We start from the raw sequence: 19,016 nt of genomic DNA on the forward strand, positions 1-19,016 counted from the left end.
TAGTAAAATCAATAAAATGACACTTTTTTTCTTTTAAAGAGAGAAAAGTTAGATACTCTTTCAGAGCTGGAAAGACAATTGAAGAAATTGGTATTTGTTATTATTTCAAGCATATTGGGGAATGATGAAGATAACTATAGCACACTATCTATAGATAAATTTCTCCTCCATCGAGTTTTCTTGAAAATGATTTGTGTGTTAAAAGGGCTATGTAGAGTACTATAGAACAACATATCCAATCCACTGAACTCCAACTTGAATAAGACAGGATAATATATAAGAGAAGATGGAGAGTATAATTGAAAAAAAAAAAAAAAATAGACCAAGATCAATCAAGGCAGAACAAAGCAAGAAAGATTTTTCATAGCAACTGGCTATCTCACTGTTGGAGGTGAATTTAAAAAAAAAAAAAAAAAAGTAGTTCTCAAATAATTGTTTAGGCTGTGAGGTGTGTTCACAGATTTGCTCTTCATGAGGAATTGCTGGGCAAGGTCATTAATCTGCTGAAGGAGCAGACAAACCACAAAACTAATTCAGTCCTATGCAGCAAACTGTGGCCCATGTGAGTGTTTGAGTAAACCTGTTTCTTGACACAAAGCACAATTTAAATTAGAAAGTATCAAGCAAATCATAAGGATCATGCAAAAGTTAGGAAACTGTATCCCGAAAAGAATGTGTGGCTCACAATACGTTGTTCCAAAGAAGTGAACATTTGGAGAGTGTATTCCTAAACATGGATTGTTCATGTTTCAGTTGAAGCTTTTAGCAGCATGATGACAGAATGTGGAGAAAAGGAGATCTTCTTTGCAGAAAGAACTTGGCATTTTTCTGAAAAGAAAGAGTTTAGAGTTTTGGATACCCAAACCAGGTGCTGATGAAGGAACAAACGTTGGAAAATGTGTTTCATATGGCAAAGAAACAGACATTCCATATTTTCATAGACTTAGTTTTACTTATCATTGGAAAAGAATCTCTAAGCACAAACACAGTGATCATTCAGCAAGTAGCTGCCATGGTAAGCGCCGTGCAAAGACGTGAGCTGGTCTCGTTACAGAGGTATGAATAGTTTTGTTCTCTTGTTTTTGCATATTTTTTTCTTACATTGTAGTTCACAAGTGATGGTTTTCTTAAAGACACAGCTGATTCTCCTGGTTTTGTTTTCTATGAGATTCATGTTTAGGTTCTTCAAGATTTGCAGGTTTTGAAAACTGATTATTTTGCTCTAATCTTACTTACCATTGCATGTTGGTGTTTATTATAAAACTGAGAACACTTATCACATGTTAGCTGACTATATTCAATCTGCAAAATGTGACACTTATCACTTTCTGTGACACAGATTTTGATTTATCTCTCCCAGTTCTATAAGCAAAGATATAAAAGAGTAAGATTCTGATTTCTGAGATCAATTGTAACAGTTACCTACCAGACATTTATTTTTTCTTGTCTTCAAGGGCAGAAGATGGAATGCTCTAGTTTCTATTGCACTAGCCCACTAATGAGTGCAAGAGCCGTTATTTTCTTCAAAAATATAACATCCATGTAATTTGCCTCCTTGTAAATGCATTAATTATGGCAATGGACCAGGACTTGTTTAACCAGTAATTTGAGAATGCCATTTTAGATAAATCTTCCTCATCTAAATGTCCTTAGATAAGAGAAGCCTTTTCTCTATCAGGTACTTCTACAAAGTTTGTAATACTTTAAAATATATATATAAAGGAAAAAACAAATTTATTATTGCTTTTTTTCGTTGTTATCAGTGTCTTATAGCCTATCTATATGTCAGAATTCTGATCTTAAACTAGCATATTTTACTAGGTATGTTGCATTTGATTCTGCCAAGCAGCCAACAAAATATATAGCCTGGTTTATTTGAGCTTCCTGTATTTAGCATGTTGTGTAAATGCTTTCCTGGTTTTATGCTCAAGTATTCACTACATATCTCTAGAGGTCCCTTCCAACCTTAACCATTCTGTGATTCTGTGAAATATATAGGCTTATTGGATCACAAGGGTAGAGATCTTGCATTGTGGCATTAACATGTATGATGAAGGAGAAATCATTTTATCATAACATTCTGTTTTTAAAAATTCCTTTGGGGCATGACATAATGGTGAAATAGACCTTACCATAAATTATTTAATTGAGAATAGTAATATATCAGTTAAATATATTGAATATGTCTTTGAGACAGTCATAGATTGTCTTCTGAACTAAGGAATAACACTTTTTGTTTTTATGTTTCAGAACTGGATATGTGATATAATTTACCCAAAAGAAATAGTGGGGTTTTTTTTTTGTGATAAAAATACAGTTTTTATTATTTTCTATATTTAGTAGGAACTTATCTTACTTTTCAAAACTTTCATAGCTAATTTGTTGATGAACTTGCATAACTGTATTCTTTATGGGGATCTCAGGTTGTAAACTGAGACTTCTTTCATGCATGGTAAACTACTTTTTGGCTAATGAAATGAGACTCTTTCATGAATAATGAATATGTTGGGTATCACAAAAGGTTGTTCATTTGATCATCAGCAAGGCTAAGATAACATGCTTGAACTGCAATACATTGAGAATTTAGTTTCGTTTTATCATCATGGATGCTTCATCTGAGAGAGAGAAAAAAATCTGCTACTCTATTAAAATGTCCAGTGATGAAGAATATGATATTCTTAATTTTAATGTTAAAATAGATGCTTCTTGGATTTTGCAGGAATTAGAAGATGCAAGTATACCTGACAGAGATGTAAACAGTGCTGAAGTAGAGAAGTTGAACCTCCGAATAAGAGAGCTGGAAGAGTCAGAGCAAAAACTGAAAAACATTTTAGAAGAATACACGGAATCAGATTCTGCATTAAGAAATAGGTAAATATAGTTTATTGTATGTTTCAAATTTCTGCGACGTGGCACATATACAATTCCATTTGTCTCTTTACTGGATGTCAAAACATTGAGTGACCCATGCAGACCTAGCAAAAGGAAAGGCTTCATGGATTTTTAGAGTGACCTGTAAGATAACTTATAAATGTTCTGTGTAGATGTCAAAACAGAAATACAATAATCTTTTTTGTTATTTAAATGAGATTAACAGCATTGTCTAAAATCTTGTAGAAAAGAACCAGAAGGATGTCTCAGAATGTTTCATAAATAGTCATGTGTAAATTCTGCTTGTAAAATAGATGTTTTTTTTAAGTGTTATTTCGGGAATAAGATACAATTCTCTTCACACTTTGAGTTTTGTATTGCAAAGGAAGTCTTGGTTTCAGAAAGTTGCATATGGTTTAGTATGTTGATCCTAAACAAAAGTTAGAAGTACCATTAGGTATTAATTATGCAGACGAATAGAATAACAAGATCAGGTTTTTGATGTCGAGGGATAGCACTAGTCTAAATAGTCTAAATGAAGTTAAATAGATAAAGGGATAGGGAATATAAGTGTCTCTTGCAAATAATTGTTTTTATGTGAGATTTTGAGTGAACGGAGTGGTCCCTTCCTGGGAGCTGGAAAGGAAGCATCTGAAGAGTTTGGCAGGTAGGGGTGCTGAGGCAAAGCTAGAAGATGGAACTGAGAAGAGGATGGGGAGATTATTGGAGGTTGAACAAAGAAACCCAAGGAATGAGAATGTAGAGCACAGCTTTGGAGTGCAGAGGTGGGAATGAATTCGTCTGTCAGATGAGAAAAGAGAAGGCTGTAGTAGCTGCTGCAATAGGAGGTAAAAGGACTGGAAAACAATTTTTCCCTAACAGGAAGAAGAGGATGTTTTTGAGTTTAAACCATTGAGAAATTTTTGATGTGCAGGGTGAAAAGAGAAGGAGATTGTCTGAGTTATACACATATGTGTATGTGTGATATGTTGCTTCATATCACATGCTAAACTTCAGTGGACCCTATTCTTATCATTTTCATATTAAGGCCTTCTCTTACGTTCAGTTCTGTGTCAGTGAGAGAATGAGCCATAGACATGGTCTTTAAAGGTTTGAGAGTCTCCAGTGTAATTTGCAAAGCTCAGTAGACTATTGTTAATAATATCTTCATTATCAGTGATCTATGATTTGTCACTATTTTATTGTTGGGAGAAAAATGAAAAAATAAAATTAAATCAGTGCATCTCTGATGACTAATCTGGAACCATACTGTGCAATTTTAACTCAGCCAAGGTCTGTATTCTCAATATCACAGGGTTAAAGAGCTGGAACTGTCAAACCAAACACTTCTGGTGACAACTGACCAATTAAACATGAAGGTACATGAGGCTGAAAATGAAAATGTGCGGGTTAAAGGGAAGATGCGTGACACTCGGGAGGAGCTCATGCACTTGGTAAGAAGGATGCTGCTGCAAATGACCTAGTTTTATGCTATTGCCATAAAGAGCACCTAATCTCATGTCCACTAACTGGTCTGTTTTTAGGCCCAGGCTTCATGTTTTTGTAAGGTTGGGGGAATCAGAAAAGCTTTCTGTCTTTGTTGCCCCAATTTCTGTAATGATTTTGATGGCATTTCTAATATACCCCTTTTCCATGTCATTGAACTTTGCGATTGTACACTCACACTTCCTTCCTTTGCTCGTATTCAAGCCAGTCTATTCCTTCTCCAAGTCAGAGTTCGCTTTTGTAGCTCCCCTGTGAAGCACATCTTTGGTTCCCTACCATATGCAACACAACTGTTGCAGCCTGTTTTCTACACAAAATGCAGCTGCTCGACCTGTCACCTGATTCTTGAGTTGCTCACTTGTTTTCAAGCTGGCCCCTACCAGCTGTTGCATCAGATTTAAGTTTTCTACTTAGTTTTGGAAAGCTTGTTTGTAAAGCTCAGTGGATGGACCCCATTTTCCATTTTTAAATGGAAAGGAGTTAAAGTTCTTCAGGTATAGTTTTTTTTGTCCATCAGTCTACAGTTAAACAACTTTTTTTGATTCTGTTCATCGTAAAATACACTTTCATTTCTCAATGTTGTATGTCAAAATTGTGACAGGACACCTTAGTCCCATGTGGTATGAGTCATGACTACAAGTAATAGGCTTTGTTTTCATAATAAAGATGTGGAATAAGTTTTTTTCAATACAAGAAGCTTGGTAATTCATATATTCCAATTAGCAGTTGTTAAACCATCCAAGCTATCTACTCCTGACTGCCTGATACTGTGCTACATTTTAGCCTAGTTTTCATTTTGTTCTTGCTGGTCAACACTTCTGGTAGGAAAATATTGGCGGTTGAAAAGGTTGACCTGACGTGCCAAAGAAATAACAGTTTTAAGGATATGTTACTGTGTAGTTTGGAGCTGATTGTGTGGATTTCAGTCCAAAATTTATTTTTGTTTTAATAAGCACTGTAAAAAATAAAAAGAAAGTATTTTGAAGCTTTCTGTATTTTGTGTAGTAACAGACATGCTCTTTTTTTGTTGTTTGTTTTCTACTGAAATGTTTATGTTGTGTCTGAAGTGCCAAAAAAAGCAGGTTAGTTTTACTCTGAATGCCAGGTTTTACTAGCTTTTTAAACTTTCTACTTATGTTAGCTGAATGAAGCAAAATTAAGAAAGATGAAGAAATTTGGACTGATAATTAAGTAACCATAAAAATCACTAAAATTGTAGGTTGAAATCCAAGAAAAGGCAGAGAAGAAGCAAAAGGAAAAAATACTTTGGCTTCAGGAGCAGTTGAAGACAAAAGAAAGTGAAGTAAAAAGCCAGTCGGACTATTTTGAACACTACAAACAGAGGCAGAAGCAACAGATAGCAGTGCTGAAAGAAAGGGAATGCTACCTGCAGGGTAGTGTATCTAGGCTGGAAAAGCAAGTCCTAGATCTCAGCGCCCATGTTGCTCTTCTGACATCCAACTTAGAAGAGGGAATGGTCCAGTATCTGCAACAGAAGCTGGAATCAGCCTTCAGTATGACTCACTGTGATGGGGAGGTAATGAAATTGAAAACTTTAATTGAAATTGTGGAGCATGACATGAAAAGCCACCGTGAGACATTGCAGCATGATCTGAAGCTTTTAAGGGAAACAGAGGAAGACAGGAGAAGAGAAGAGGCAAACTTGCTCACTAAATTGCAGTGCTCTGAGGACTCTGAAGAATTTCTCAGAAGGAAATTGGAGGAATCTTGCCAACGTGTTTATGATCTGAAATTATCTGAAATCAAACTACAGGAACAGGTCAAAGAGCTTTTGGATGAAAATAGGGCTTTAAGGGACCAAGGAGTTGTGAAGTTAAAGGAAAGTAAAAAAGACTCATGCCTTACAGGGCTGGAGAATGGAGAAAACATTGCAGTCAGTGTGGACCTGGTAAGTAAAATTTAAGGTAAAGTATAGTTAACCTTCATCTCTATATCATCATGGCTTACACTTGTATGTATGTATGTATGTGATGGAAGTGTGTGTTTATTACCCTATTATTACAGGAAACAAATAGCATTTGTTTCTTATACTTCTCTTGACATACTACAACTCAGTAGAGTCCGATTCAACAAAAGATCACTGAAATTGGTGATAGGCTTTTTTTATATCTGAGTAGGCTTCTGAGTAGGCCCACATTTGGGGCACTTCGTAAATCTTGGTTCCTTAGGATTTTACATGAATTGCCCCAGGCCAGAGATCTGGGTTACCGCCAGAAGTGGAAGCCAGAACTTTTGAAACCTCTGCCTCAAGGATGCTGTTCAGAACAGGAGTGCACATTTGGCTGGGTGAAGTTTTAACATCTCATTCATGCATGGATGCTAAAGAAAAAAGGATAACTGACAGTAAATTTTGTCTATGAGATTTTCTGGGTGATGGAAGAGAAAATGGGTACAGTATCCGTGACTGGCAGCATGTTGAGATATTCCATGGTTCGTGGCTCTACAATGTTATGATGTGCTCTGAATATGATGAATAGAACTTGTTTGCTTCAAATACTTTGCATCAGCATGGCATGGGAAAGCTCTGCATAGACTCTAACACGACATTCAGCTTCTGCCAATGCATTTTGTTGACAAAGAACAATTTATTTCACAGAGCAGCCTCAAACAGAGTTTTATTCTTTATGCTCTAGGGCGAGGGGCTATTTTTCTTCTAAAGATTTGTTAAATAAAGGAAAATCAGCTAGGCATCATTCTTAGCTGCCCTATTCCATGTGACCTGGTATCCCAAGGTCTCTACATGTTTTTTAAAGTCAGCTGACTCGGAGATAATGAGCATGTGAAAAAAGCATTTAGTACTCTTAGTCACACTGAGTTCTCAGCACTGGGAGTGCATCCTTTGACTATAAAAGCCTAGAAAAAATCAAGACAAAGTTTCTAACCTGGCACTTGAAGTCAGGTTTCTGGGCAAAAATGATTCCCTACCATTTGTGGTTCTGTATTCTAGTACCAAAGAAGTGAGCTCTGTAAGGTTATCTTTCCATGTAAGAAGCAGCACACTAAGATCCTCCAACAGTAGCCCTTCACTGAAATCTAAGCAAGTTTCTCTCACCATGTTTTTCTCCATAACTGCTTGGGTATATTAAAAAAAAAAAAAAAAAAAAAAAAAAAAAAAAAGTGTGAAAATAGCACAAGCTCATCTTAAATTTCACATGGGAGCAGTGACCAACTGCACTGTGAGGGGACTGCTAAACTGAGGAGTGTGAGGGCTTCCAGACGTAGAGCAGAAGAGTAGCTAGTTGAGAATTACTGAAGGTTTTGGGAAATCAAGTAGAATAAGTAATGAATTATCTGAAAGTGAGAAAACAAGGTACACCATCTTGCCGACATTGCTGAAAACTAACCCAGAAAGTCTTCAGGAAACCAAAGGAATGGAGGCCACATCTGTTTCATTCTATCCTGATTCTAACCAATGAAAAGTTATTCTTTCATCTTCCTGAAGTTTAAAAACTATTTATTTCTTCAAGTATTCATATGCAGACCTATCACCATAGGAGGACTCTCGATCAGAATTACCCAGTTTTTGGTGTAAGGCAGCATGCCATAATTCCTGTTAAACCAGTATATTTTATTCTTATGCCTAGTTTTGCAGTTCATAAGGTCACCGGGAGCAGATCTTGTTTTCTTCATTGCTGGTTGTATTTTCTTCCTGTTTTGCTGCTGCTGTGATTCACTTCTCACTTATTCTAGCAAAAAAAAAACAGTGCTTTGAGAGCATAAGAAAGAAAGAAAAAAATAGAATATCCACACTAAAAGGAGAAGGGAGACCTCTGGTGTTGTATGGTAAAAATGAAGAGGTTTTTCCGCCTTATCCTGTATTTTAGTATCACCATCACCAATAATCTCATTACATTGGTCTTGTAGTATTCAAACCATTTGCAAGAAACATCCTATTTAAGCTCACCATTCTCCACAAGCAGCTATAAAAATGAAGACCAGTGTGCAGTCTAAGGGGGATTTTCATGCTGATACTTTCTGCATAGATATCAATTTTCACTAAAAGAATGAGTGGGAACATTTGTCTGTTCTAGAGCCAGGAAGTAAGTAGCTTGTGAATACAGGATTATTAGACCCCTGTGAATACACATGGTATGAAATTCCTTAGAAAATACCATGTCATTAAAGTGACAAGCACATCAGTTATTTTTGGAAGGAGCCTTAGTCATAATTGTGTTTTCGTGAATTATTACTAGATACAATTAGATGTCATGCTCTGGTCCTGCAGAAGTGAACTGTATGTCATGGAGAGGTTTAATCACATAAATCTTGTTGGAAATTAGTTTCCAAAATTGGCAGCAAGGTCAGATCTGGAGTATGCCAGTTGCAGTCTATGCCTGAGTGAAAAATACAAACAAAAAGGAACTGATAGCATTTGTCTGTGTCTGTCGTAATTTATCAGGCACTTAATTTATCAGTTTCTAAGTGTATCCAAACGCAAACAATGAGCAAATAAAAATGTCAAGAAACACAATATGAAATTTATAGCTAATTTATGGATCAGAAAATCTTATTCTGAAGGATTATTTTACTTTTTGCATAGCACTTTTCCTCTGTAGGTACAGTCATCCTTTTGCCTTTGCAGTGGGACTTTTATAATCTTTGCTCATGGTCCTATCTTTTAATTTCTTCCCTGCTATTTTTCCATCTGTAACATAATACATGTGTAATACTGAGATTTTCTTCCCTACATATTTGTGAATGGGAAAATTGTATGACCTAATAGCATTTATAACAAATTAATGCATGTTTTGAATGTAAAATAGCAGAGGACATTTCTATGCCTGTTTGTGAAACACTTATAAGCTCTATACGCTTATAATCTGTTTTTTATTTTCCTCTTCCTTTTCCTGTTAAGAATGGAGAGCTAGTGCAGAATGACCTTCAAAACCTGAAACAGGAATCAGTCTTGGATCCATTCAGAAGCAAGGCTACACAAACTCCAACTGTGCTGCTACATACTCAGGAGGCTGGTATGAACTTACAAGAAGCTACAGAGATGTATAAGTAGGGGATGTACCCTAAGTGTCTTGACCTAGACAGTGCTGTAGTACAGTGTTTGGGACTGTTGTGCACCTCGGCTCTTTTAGACTAAATGTAATACAGAAGTTCTGATGTCAACACATTCTATCGATCTAATTCTTCCTGGTGAAATTAGTAGAAATTTTATAGCAGATTTCAGTGGTTGCAAATGCCAGACCAGCACTGAATATTTTTTAAGCCTGTAAGTTTAACCGGTAAGTTTTCCTCTCCCCTCTATAATGAGTTTTATTTTCCATTTGTAAAGTGTTAAGTGTGGATAAAACAAAAAAAGGTATAACATATTTAGAGTTTGTTTTCTTATACATTGTGTGATCTTTAATCTTATAGTGCTTATCGTCACACATTTTGTAATACTAGAGAAAGTATTTTTTTTCTGCTGCTAGAAATGGTACTTGTGGGCTTGCTATATGATTAAAACATGTCTTGTTCTAAGATTTCAGGCCAGATGGTTTTGTTTTTGTTTCTCATGTAACTTTCTGTCAGTAGCATTTCAATTACTTAGTGCTTTACTATAACAGAAACATCAGGATGTGGTTGTGATTGGCTTGAGCACACGGAGACATTATCGAAAGAACTTCAACCACTTTTGGAGCACAATTTTAGTTCCCCTGCAGCAATTGCTGAGGAACTGAGTCTAACTGAGACTGAACAGGTGAGAAGAAAAATTACTAGCATTCTTGTTATCTTTGTGAGAGTGGCAAATCTATGGATTGTGAGATAAAATGCAGAGCTGATGTATGTCTATACATTTGTATATGAAAATAGCGTGACATCATATCTACTAAAGGTGTTATTCAAGAGGAAGATAAGTACACTAAAGTACACTAAAAGAAGTAAGTAAACTAAAAGATAAGTACACTAAAAAAAAATTACTTGTACCTTGTGATATTACTCTTGTTATAAATCTTTATTAGAAACTTGCTTTAATTATTTGAAAGTTATATATCCTAAATTATTTTTTCTCATTAAATAAAGCATATGTGTAGTCAAATATATAATGGGTGATGTAAAAAAAGATATATTGTTCCATAGAAGGAGACCTGAGATTCTGAGACCTTTCTCTCTTGTTACCAGATCAGCCTTGAGGATATAAGGAAAGATGCTCCAGAAGATGCTTTCATTCCGTTTAGACATATCCCAACCTGTCCTACATCCAGACTGCTTCCTCCTTACTCTGAGAAGCTAACTAATAATGAGATAAATAAGGACACCATAGTTGAAGAAAATTCCTCTCTGTTTAAGGCCCAACCTATGCTGCCTGATGGGGCAGAAGAAAAAGACTTTACAGATGAGGCTTCTACAGTTCATGGAAAGATGCCATGCACTGCTTTCACATTTCTGCTAGAAAAACATGATGTGGAAAGGCATCAGCAAAATAAGCAAATTCTGCCAGAAGACAAGGATGAAAATAAAAAATGGGGTAAAGATGTTAACAATAGAAAGTATGAACAGAAAAACATTAGGGGGAGAGCTAAAGGAGAAGAAATGAAGAATGAAAAAGCCCAGATGATATGTGTCCTTGAGGATATAAGCAAAACTGTGAATAAAACTGAAATGATTGAGCCTGGAAAACGAGGAATGTATTCCAGAGGCAATCAAGGTAGTGCACAAGATGTTGAAAGCACATGCACTAAAACGTATGATTTTAAAGCCCTGAAGAAACATTCTGAAGGGAATTCTGAATTAACAGAGAAACAAGGAGACCTCTCAGAAATCTGCATCTCTGATGAAGTGAATAGGGTATACAGTGGAACCAGAACAGAAGAGAAAGGAGATCAACCTCAGAAACCAACTGTACAAATAAATCCCTCCAAAAACGGGCTGGAAGAAAAGAAGGAAGAGGCCTTGAAGCTGTGTGATTCAAAAGAGGAGAATTCCCCCTGCCAACGAATGGCTGCTAGAAGATTGCAACGTGCACACCTTCAGAAAGCTCCTGGCTTGGAGGAAGAGAAATATCCAGTAAACATTTCCTGCCTGGTGCAAGACAGGAATATGCACTTAACAAAATTGTTATTGCTGGAGAGAAATTCTTATGACTATTTCCACCATGTATTGTCACTGGAAGCTGATAATGAATTTAATGTGAAAATATGTGACTTACAAGAAGTGGTGGCCCTGTGTTCTCAGAGGATATTTCTACTGGTGCAAGAGAATGAAAAATATTCCATAAAAGTGTGTATGTTACAAGAGGAGAATGAGAGATATGCTCAGAAGATATGTGCACTGACAAAGGAAATGGATGCATATTTTCAATATATTTTAGCAGTAGATGAAGCTACTGTTTCTTTCAAAAAATTACTTAATGAGAAAGAAATTACTGGTAAATGTTTTAATACTATTTCAGAAGAAAACACCACGAACCCAGAAACAATTTGTGCTGAAGCCTTTCCTGAGAACCTTTCATGGGCTGAAGAAAAAAGTGGGAATTGTGGAGTGGAATTGTTTCAGATGGAATCAGATAAACTTTCCAAGAGTGTTTTATCCCTGCATGAAAGGAAAAAGAGATATTTCCAGCTGCTTTCTGACTTGAAAGAGGAAAGAAATAGATATTTCAAAGACATAGATGAACTAGTGCAAGACAAGGAGAACTATGTAGCAAAAAATAATGCGTTAGCACAAGAGAGAGAGAAAAATTTGGAAAGAATCTCTCTTCTAGAAGGTGAAAAAGAAGCTTTATTAGGACGTTTGGGAGAAATAGAGAGTGAACAAGAGAAATGCAAGACCTTGGTTTCAGAGCTTCAGGAGTATAAAACCAACTGTTATCGAACAATTTCTGAATTACAAGAGGAAAAATGTGCACTGAAAAGAGATGCAGATAAAATCTATAGAGAAACTTCAGAACAGCTTCTAGAACTTGAGAAAGCAAATGCAAATTTAGTTTTAGAAAATAACGAATTGAAAGAAATAATGTCATCACTGGGTTTCACCTATGAAGTTCTGAGAAAATATAAAAATATGGGAGCAAAGGAAAAGACAGTAGAATTAAAAGAAGAAAATACAAGTCAACATGTTATTAAGCTGAAGAAAGTTGAAATGTCATGTAGTGGAACTCAGACTGAAGAAAAAGGAAATTCTATTGTAGGTCCTTCAAACTATTTCACCAGAAAAGAGGTAAATGGTAACAATAAGGAATATTATTAAGAATCTTTTAAAGAAAAGGAGAGATTTGAATGCCATTGGGCGAGCCGAGTTAAATTAACTTTGGAATATAAAAAATGCTGTAACCTCCGGTGTTCTGTAGATCTAACTTGCTTAAGTTAACTTTGAAAGAGGAGGCAAATGAGTAAAGAATAATTGTCATAAATATTTTCAGATAAGCATTAATTCATATATATAATATTCTGTAGAAAATCTATGTGCTCTTTTTGCGCCTGAGAAGAGTCATAGTGTCTTCCATCATCTAACTAGGGAAGCACATTCCAAAGCTACAATGTGATGAAAGAAGAACTGGAAAGAGTGAAAGAGCAACTAAAAAAGCAACAAAAGGAATTAGAAACATCAAAAAATGAGGTAACCTTCTACTGTGATACATTTCTCAGAAGCAAATTTGCGTTTTTCCCTTATTTTCTTACATGGTCATTCTTGTCAGGATTCAAAACTGTTAGTAAGGGAGAAGTCCCTGATCTGCGGGCCCGAAGTTTATTTCTTTAACCTCTCAGTTAGGTGAGGAATTATGTAGTCCATTATTGTTGGCCTGAATTTGAGGTGAAATTGCATTCCTTCAGCATGTTCGGAGTGGAAGCGAAGTGCTTGATAAAGACACGCTGCTTGAAGGATTCATCCTGGTCATTTCTGGGCAGACTGCTTCTTTTCACTAGGGATGAATTTCTTGAATTTCTGAGAAGAGTAGTAGCATTGAGGGTTACGGCAAACATGAATTGGAAGTATGAATGAGACGCAAAATGATGTAAAATCTGACACTATCAAAGGATTTTGCAATATCCAGTGATAACTCATAGCACGCATCTAGCCCCTTCTTTTCTTGACGGTTGTTTAGTAAAGATGAAGTTTTGCATTATCTATCTGGAAACTACTTTTTGGATGGCTAGTTATTTGCCTGTGCCAAGCAAATTTGCAATTTTAATACTGGTCAAAGAAGCTGTCTGGGTTATGCCTTTTGTAACATCTTGGCTTTCACACCCCACTTTTATCAGTCTCTCTGCTTATCTGAGCAGAATGTACTGCTTTCACAGCAAGGTTATGTGTATGCAGATGATTCAAGTAATAACGGGCATTGATCAAACATCTTGAGTCTTCTAATGCTTTTATTGTTGTTATTGTTGTTCAGCTTCCTCTGTTTGCTTAGAAGAATGTTTCAGAAGAGAGAAGGAGTAATATATTAATAATAATATAATAGAAGGAGCTTGCTGTTGAGCAAGTAGTTGATCTACTAATTTTTTTATTCAAAACCACAACTAATGTGCATAAAAAGCAGGGATAATGTATTTTAGAAGTGTAATGAAAGCAAAGTGTGTCCTTGTTTACTCTTTTTTTAATATATTTTGCAAGATACACTCTTTTATAAAATCTTCTTTGCATTTTCTCTGATTGCTTGATCTTTGTGCATTCACCTTCAGTCACTTATCTGTACTTGGAGTACTCAAGATACCTTCAAATTTAGAAACCAATTTAAAAACTAGTCTACTTTCTGCCTAGCTGTAGTTAGATATATTTCTGTAGCACTTAAAAAATCTTGTTCATTTCCTATAAGATGATTATGTATGGTGCAATTCCATTTTCTTGAAACAATTTGCAATAATTTAAAATTTATGACGTTGAAATCAGGCTCAATCCCAAGGGTGTAAACTGCTATTGAGAAATGATAGTGCTACAAGACCAACTACTTTCAGTAATTTATTTTTTTTTATTCCTCCTATTAGGCTCAGAGGTGGTACAAAGAGCTTGGCTTTGCAGAAACAAGATATGAAGAAATAAAAACACATTTGACACAGGTTCTTTCAGAATTAGACCATCTTAAACAAGAAACTGGGGACAAAATGCTTGGAAAGCAGCACTGCAGATTAATGGTATGTGTTGTGAATGGCATGGAAGAAAGCCTTCCTTTGGAGAAGATATTTTGGTTCCAGGGTCCATCCTGTTGTTAAAGGCAATAGATGTGAATCAATAGGCTTATAAAGGGTTCTTTAGTCATGGTACAGGTTTCATGTTTTCCACCAGAAATAAGTATATTGCAAGATTTCTAGTTATTGAGTAGTCCAGTGTCTCATGGAAGAAATGTTCATAAAAACTTTTCAATTAGCTGCAAAAAATGTTTCAATCCTTCTTGACAGGAGAACTACAAAGAGGAAATATATAACATTTTTAAGATGGGAAAAAGTTTTGAAACAAACTGCAATATTTAAATATTTGTAAGTTTAGTTAAAACATGTTAGATAAGGCTTTAAATGAAAATAACAAATCACTGTTCATACCATTTTAGTTCCTTATTGATGCCTGCTGAAGGCAGAGACTTCTCTGGACCATCTGCAAGTCCCACACTCTTATCTCAGATTGTTTTGTGCAGTTTAAATGGCACTAGATACTGATATTTGGGCAACAGATTTCTGACCACTGCCTGAAAATGAAAAACAAACTTCTTAATCTCAAAATGGTGCATTGCAATGTAGCATCTCAAAGCTTTGTGAATTTAATTTCATGTAAGAAGAAGAAATCTGAGTGTTTTAAAACAAACCTAAGTGTATCATGATGTTTTGGTGCATAAAGCATGTAAGCTTTCCAGAGCCTCTTTGGGTAATGGGGATAAACGCTTTTATGTGGAGACAATTTGGGGCATTATTTTTTGGTGACCATTAAGGTATTATTTATGAATCAGTCATTAATCTTAACAGAATATTTGTATACTGCAGTCAGGTTAGGCCAGCTTTTCTTTTGAGAAATCCCTTTAAAATCATTTCAGTAACTAAATTTTTCATTTTATGGCTTTTCTTTTAATCACTAGTATACGTAATATATAATTATTTGTCCAATTTAAAACCTTTATTGTAGGTAGATTTAAAATTCTTTCCTTAAACACACACATTCTGGTGCTAAAGATGCAGCGTGTGTGCAACAGAGAACTGGGTTTGTCTTTCAGTTACAATACTTGATACTACTATTAATTATTTGGTATGATATAAGACCAAATTTGGCATGATATCTTTACCAAAGGCAGTTGATTTTATTGGCAAAATTAAGCAAATTAGATCACAGATAGGAAATAGAGTGGGAATACTGGAGCAAAGAGTATGACTTTGTTTCAGTGTTTGTTTTTTAAAATAATCCTGTTAATAAACATCAAACTGTTAGTCGTGGGTTGGTGTGAAATCCTTAAGATGTGACCTAATTTTTTCTAGATAAAGAAAAATACATTATGTTCTACAGCTCCTGACACCAAGGAATCCTATTTCTTGTCTGAAACTCCCAAGTGCTGATATTACACATTGCAAGTAAAAGAGAATTGATATAATATACTGCAGATTTACTGCTGGGACTCTTTCGCTGGTGTTGCTCACATAGGAAGCATCATTTAACATAGGAATATTTGTGGAAATCTTCTGGGATACTCAGTTGACTTTCTGTATTGCAGTATTCCGGTAGGGGTTGAGAAATGTATGTGGATGAGCAGGGAGGAAGGAGGTTATTGTTCTTCAGATTTGAAAATCAATCCAAGAATTCTGGATCAAATGTGTTCAGTAAATGAGTTGCTAGGCCAAGCAAAACCCAGACTACTGACATTTATTTATTTATTTATTTTAATTTATAAATTTATTTATTTATTGGAACTACAAAAATGTGTTGGTAGGTCAGCAAAATCCAAAAGGGGGAATAGAGAGTCTGTCTTTAAACTTCAAGCAATTTTTTTTCTACATCTTTTCATTTAGACTCATCAGTCAAGAAGTGTTTCCTTTTTTGGTTTTCCCTCCCTTGGACTTTGTGTAGGGATGAAAAGAATGAGGAAAATACTGTCTTGAGCTGTCAGTGCAACTCTGATGTAGTCAATTCTAATGTGTCCAACAGTTGTTATTGTTATTTCTATTAACACAAGAGGGAGCCAAAATTTTGATAGAAAGCATGCTCTGGCCTTAAAACACCATGTACAGAGTATTTGTTTCATTAAGAAATGCAAAATGAAAATCTGTGTTAGAATCAATGTGGTGTCACTTCAGTTTGCTGTTTTCTGTGAATTGGGTACTTTAGTATATTGTGGTCACCAAGGGTATCAAACTTGGAGATTTTTCCACAGCCAGGTTAACATAAACAGTTGTTGTGCATCTACTGGAACAGTAGCACTTCTGCAAGGTCCACCAGTGTTAATATCCATTCACATCAAAGGAGCTTGCATCATTTGTTAGAAGGTTACATTATTTTACTGCAGTGTATCATATATCTGATTAGATTTTTTTAGTTTAATTGCTGAATTGCAGTAATCTTAGCTTTATGGATATAATATATTACAGCAAAGCTTGAGCAGCTGTGTCTTTCAGTTTTCTTTTTTTTGTTGTTGTTAATATAAGGGCAAAATAACAACTTGTTTTTGCAAGGCTTGCTTTTCCCATAGATTTTCCTCATTCTTAGACTACATTTAACCCGATAATGTCACTTCCAGGAGCTGACCTAGTGACACTGGCCATAAATCTAAAGCTCTGACTAAAAGCAGAGTGGAAAAAAATAGAGTTGGAGAGCACGAGTTAAATGCGGAAGATCCTTCATCATCTTGTTCTCTACCTCTCTACCTTAATTTCATGTAATTCATATTTTTTTCTTAGTATTAAATATGAAATTTGTACTTAAAATCTGATTAATGTAGTGTTTGAAAACAAAAAAATTAACTGTGAGAGTGGAATTTGCTCTCAGAGATAAATATATGTGGAAAACCAGGGGAAATATTATATAGAAGCTGGAGCAGGAGACTAGGGACTTTTGAATTCTATTCTTGCTCACTGTGTGACCTTAGGTTAGTCACTTAATCTGTCTGTGCCCCAGTTTCCCCAGGTATGAAATGATTATAATAAAAAAACTTATCTTGAAGGAGCGCTGTGAAATCCCAGTCCTATACCTACCCCTTCAGGGAATCAAGAACCCCTTGCCCCAAAACAGGCTTAAGATTAGTGTGAGACATCAGTGCTAATATGTTTGTGAATCTTTGAAATCATACAGTTTATGCCAGATTAAAAAACGTGCAACATTCAAGGTTAGTATGCATGTTGAGAAATTTTAGCACCCAAAGCCACGATGGAAAATATTTTTATTATTTTCTATGTCTAATTTGAAAACCTATATATTTGCTGTCTAGCCTGTGTATACTGTCAAAGAAGCCCGAGAAATGGAGGTGGATAAAATAGCCAGTAAGAAATTAGAGCAACAAGTGCTGACTTTGAAAGCCCAGCTCAGGGACCAGACTGCATTACAAAATCACTTCCAGGATTTGCAGAATGAAGTGGGACTCCTCCAGGCTCAACTATGTGAAAAGGTACAATAAAGCTGTTCTCTGTGTGTTTAGCTGTGTAGATGGGTGTGAGTTTAGACTTCAGATTCTACTTTGTTCTCAAATAAGAGTCTCAAAATATTCTGCTTTCCTGGGAATGGGTTTTTGGATAATTAAATGCTATGCAGGCCTGTAAATTCCAAGAAAAAACCTTCAGAGAAATAAAGGCAAAATGTAAAAGGCTTGAGTGGTCAACATGCTGGAGAAATGATAGCCTCTCTGTAAAGAAAGTCAGTGTCAAGGTCTGCTATAATCCCTATAGCCTAATGGTAGGAACCTGGTGCCAAAGCTCTTAGCTGAGCTATCTCCTTCACTTAGTTGTCAGGAGTTTCACATTCCTGGTGCTCTCGATGTACTACATAAGATTAGGAGAGTGCGCTGGTGATAGAATTCTTGGCAATGTATTTTTTGATCTAGATGTTACTGCCACATGTTAAGAATTTAATATTTTCAATTACATTTGTGGTTATTTTATATATATATGTGTGTGTGTGTATTTTAATGACGTTCTTCTAGGAGCCACGTATACACACATATACTTAGCCAAGCAATTTTTATACTTGTGCCTCGTATTTTGCCTGCTGAATGAAAGCAGGTATATTCGTGAACATACACAGAGTTGCTGCCTTAACTGTCAGTGAAACTGCGGCTGACAGTTCATGTCACATGGAGGCAAGTTCCTGCTGGGACTTTGTTTCCTTTACAAGAGTATTATTTTTACACAGTTATATTTCTTTGGAAATTATTTCGGGGAAATGGGTGATTGTCACCAAGTGAGACAACTGGCAACTGATGATATGCTCTGAAACTACTTCAAACCAGATAGTTTTCTAAGTTATTTTCATCATTTCATGATGCAATGTGTAGAACATGTTCCTCTGTCTCTCTTCAAGTACAAGAGACAGAGGCTTCTTCAACCTGTTGAGCACAAGTTTCATCCTACACCCTCTGCAATAAATCATTTTTTTTATTTCTGCAGCTCTGCATTTTTTCATTTTCAACCTTGTCGTGTGCAGTGATTTACTTTTAGACAGTCCTGTTCGGAGGGTTAGTGGCTCCTCTCAGGAGTTGATTAGGATGCCTCTGAACAGAT

The 19,016-nt window shown here is 35.7% G+C and overlaps 1 protein-coding gene and 1 long non-coding RNA gene across 2 annotated transcripts in view; both read left to right on the forward strand.

Moving 5' to 3' along the window:
* Positions 1-420: 420 nt before the first annotated feature.
* On the forward strand, positions 421-4,309 carry LOC112943051. The gene is made up of 3 exons (XR_003248515.1): positions 421-1,056; positions 2,720-2,871; positions 4,187-4,309. It is a non-coding gene; the product is annotated as an uncharacterized LOC112943051 (long non-coding RNA).
* Positions 4,310-11,766: 7,457 nt separating this feature from the next.
* LOC112943001 (calcium-binding and coiled-coil domain-containing protein 1-like) overlaps positions 11,767-19,016 on the forward strand; it is a 37,190-nt gene continuing 29,940 nt past the window's right edge. The window contains exons 1-4 of the mRNA XM_026034064.1: positions 11,767-12,549; positions 12,847-12,948; positions 14,319-14,465; positions 17,732-17,908. Coding sequence (XP_025889849.1) covers positions 11,887-12,549; positions 12,847-12,948; positions 14,319-14,465; positions 17,732-17,908 — 1,089 coding nt within the window. The 5' untranslated portion in view covers positions 11,767-11,886. The remainder of the gene's footprint in view (positions 12,550-12,846; positions 12,949-14,318; positions 14,466-17,731; positions 17,909-19,016) is intronic.

The sequence above is a fragment of the Nothoprocta perdicaria genome, unplaced genomic scaffold, assembly GCF_003342845.1.
Source record: "Nothoprocta perdicaria isolate Ctin4 unplaced genomic scaffold, notPer1 scaffold_14, whole genome shotgun sequence".
Taxonomy (NCBI): domain Eukaryota; kingdom Metazoa; phylum Chordata; class Aves; order Tinamiformes; family Tinamidae; genus Nothoprocta; species Nothoprocta perdicaria.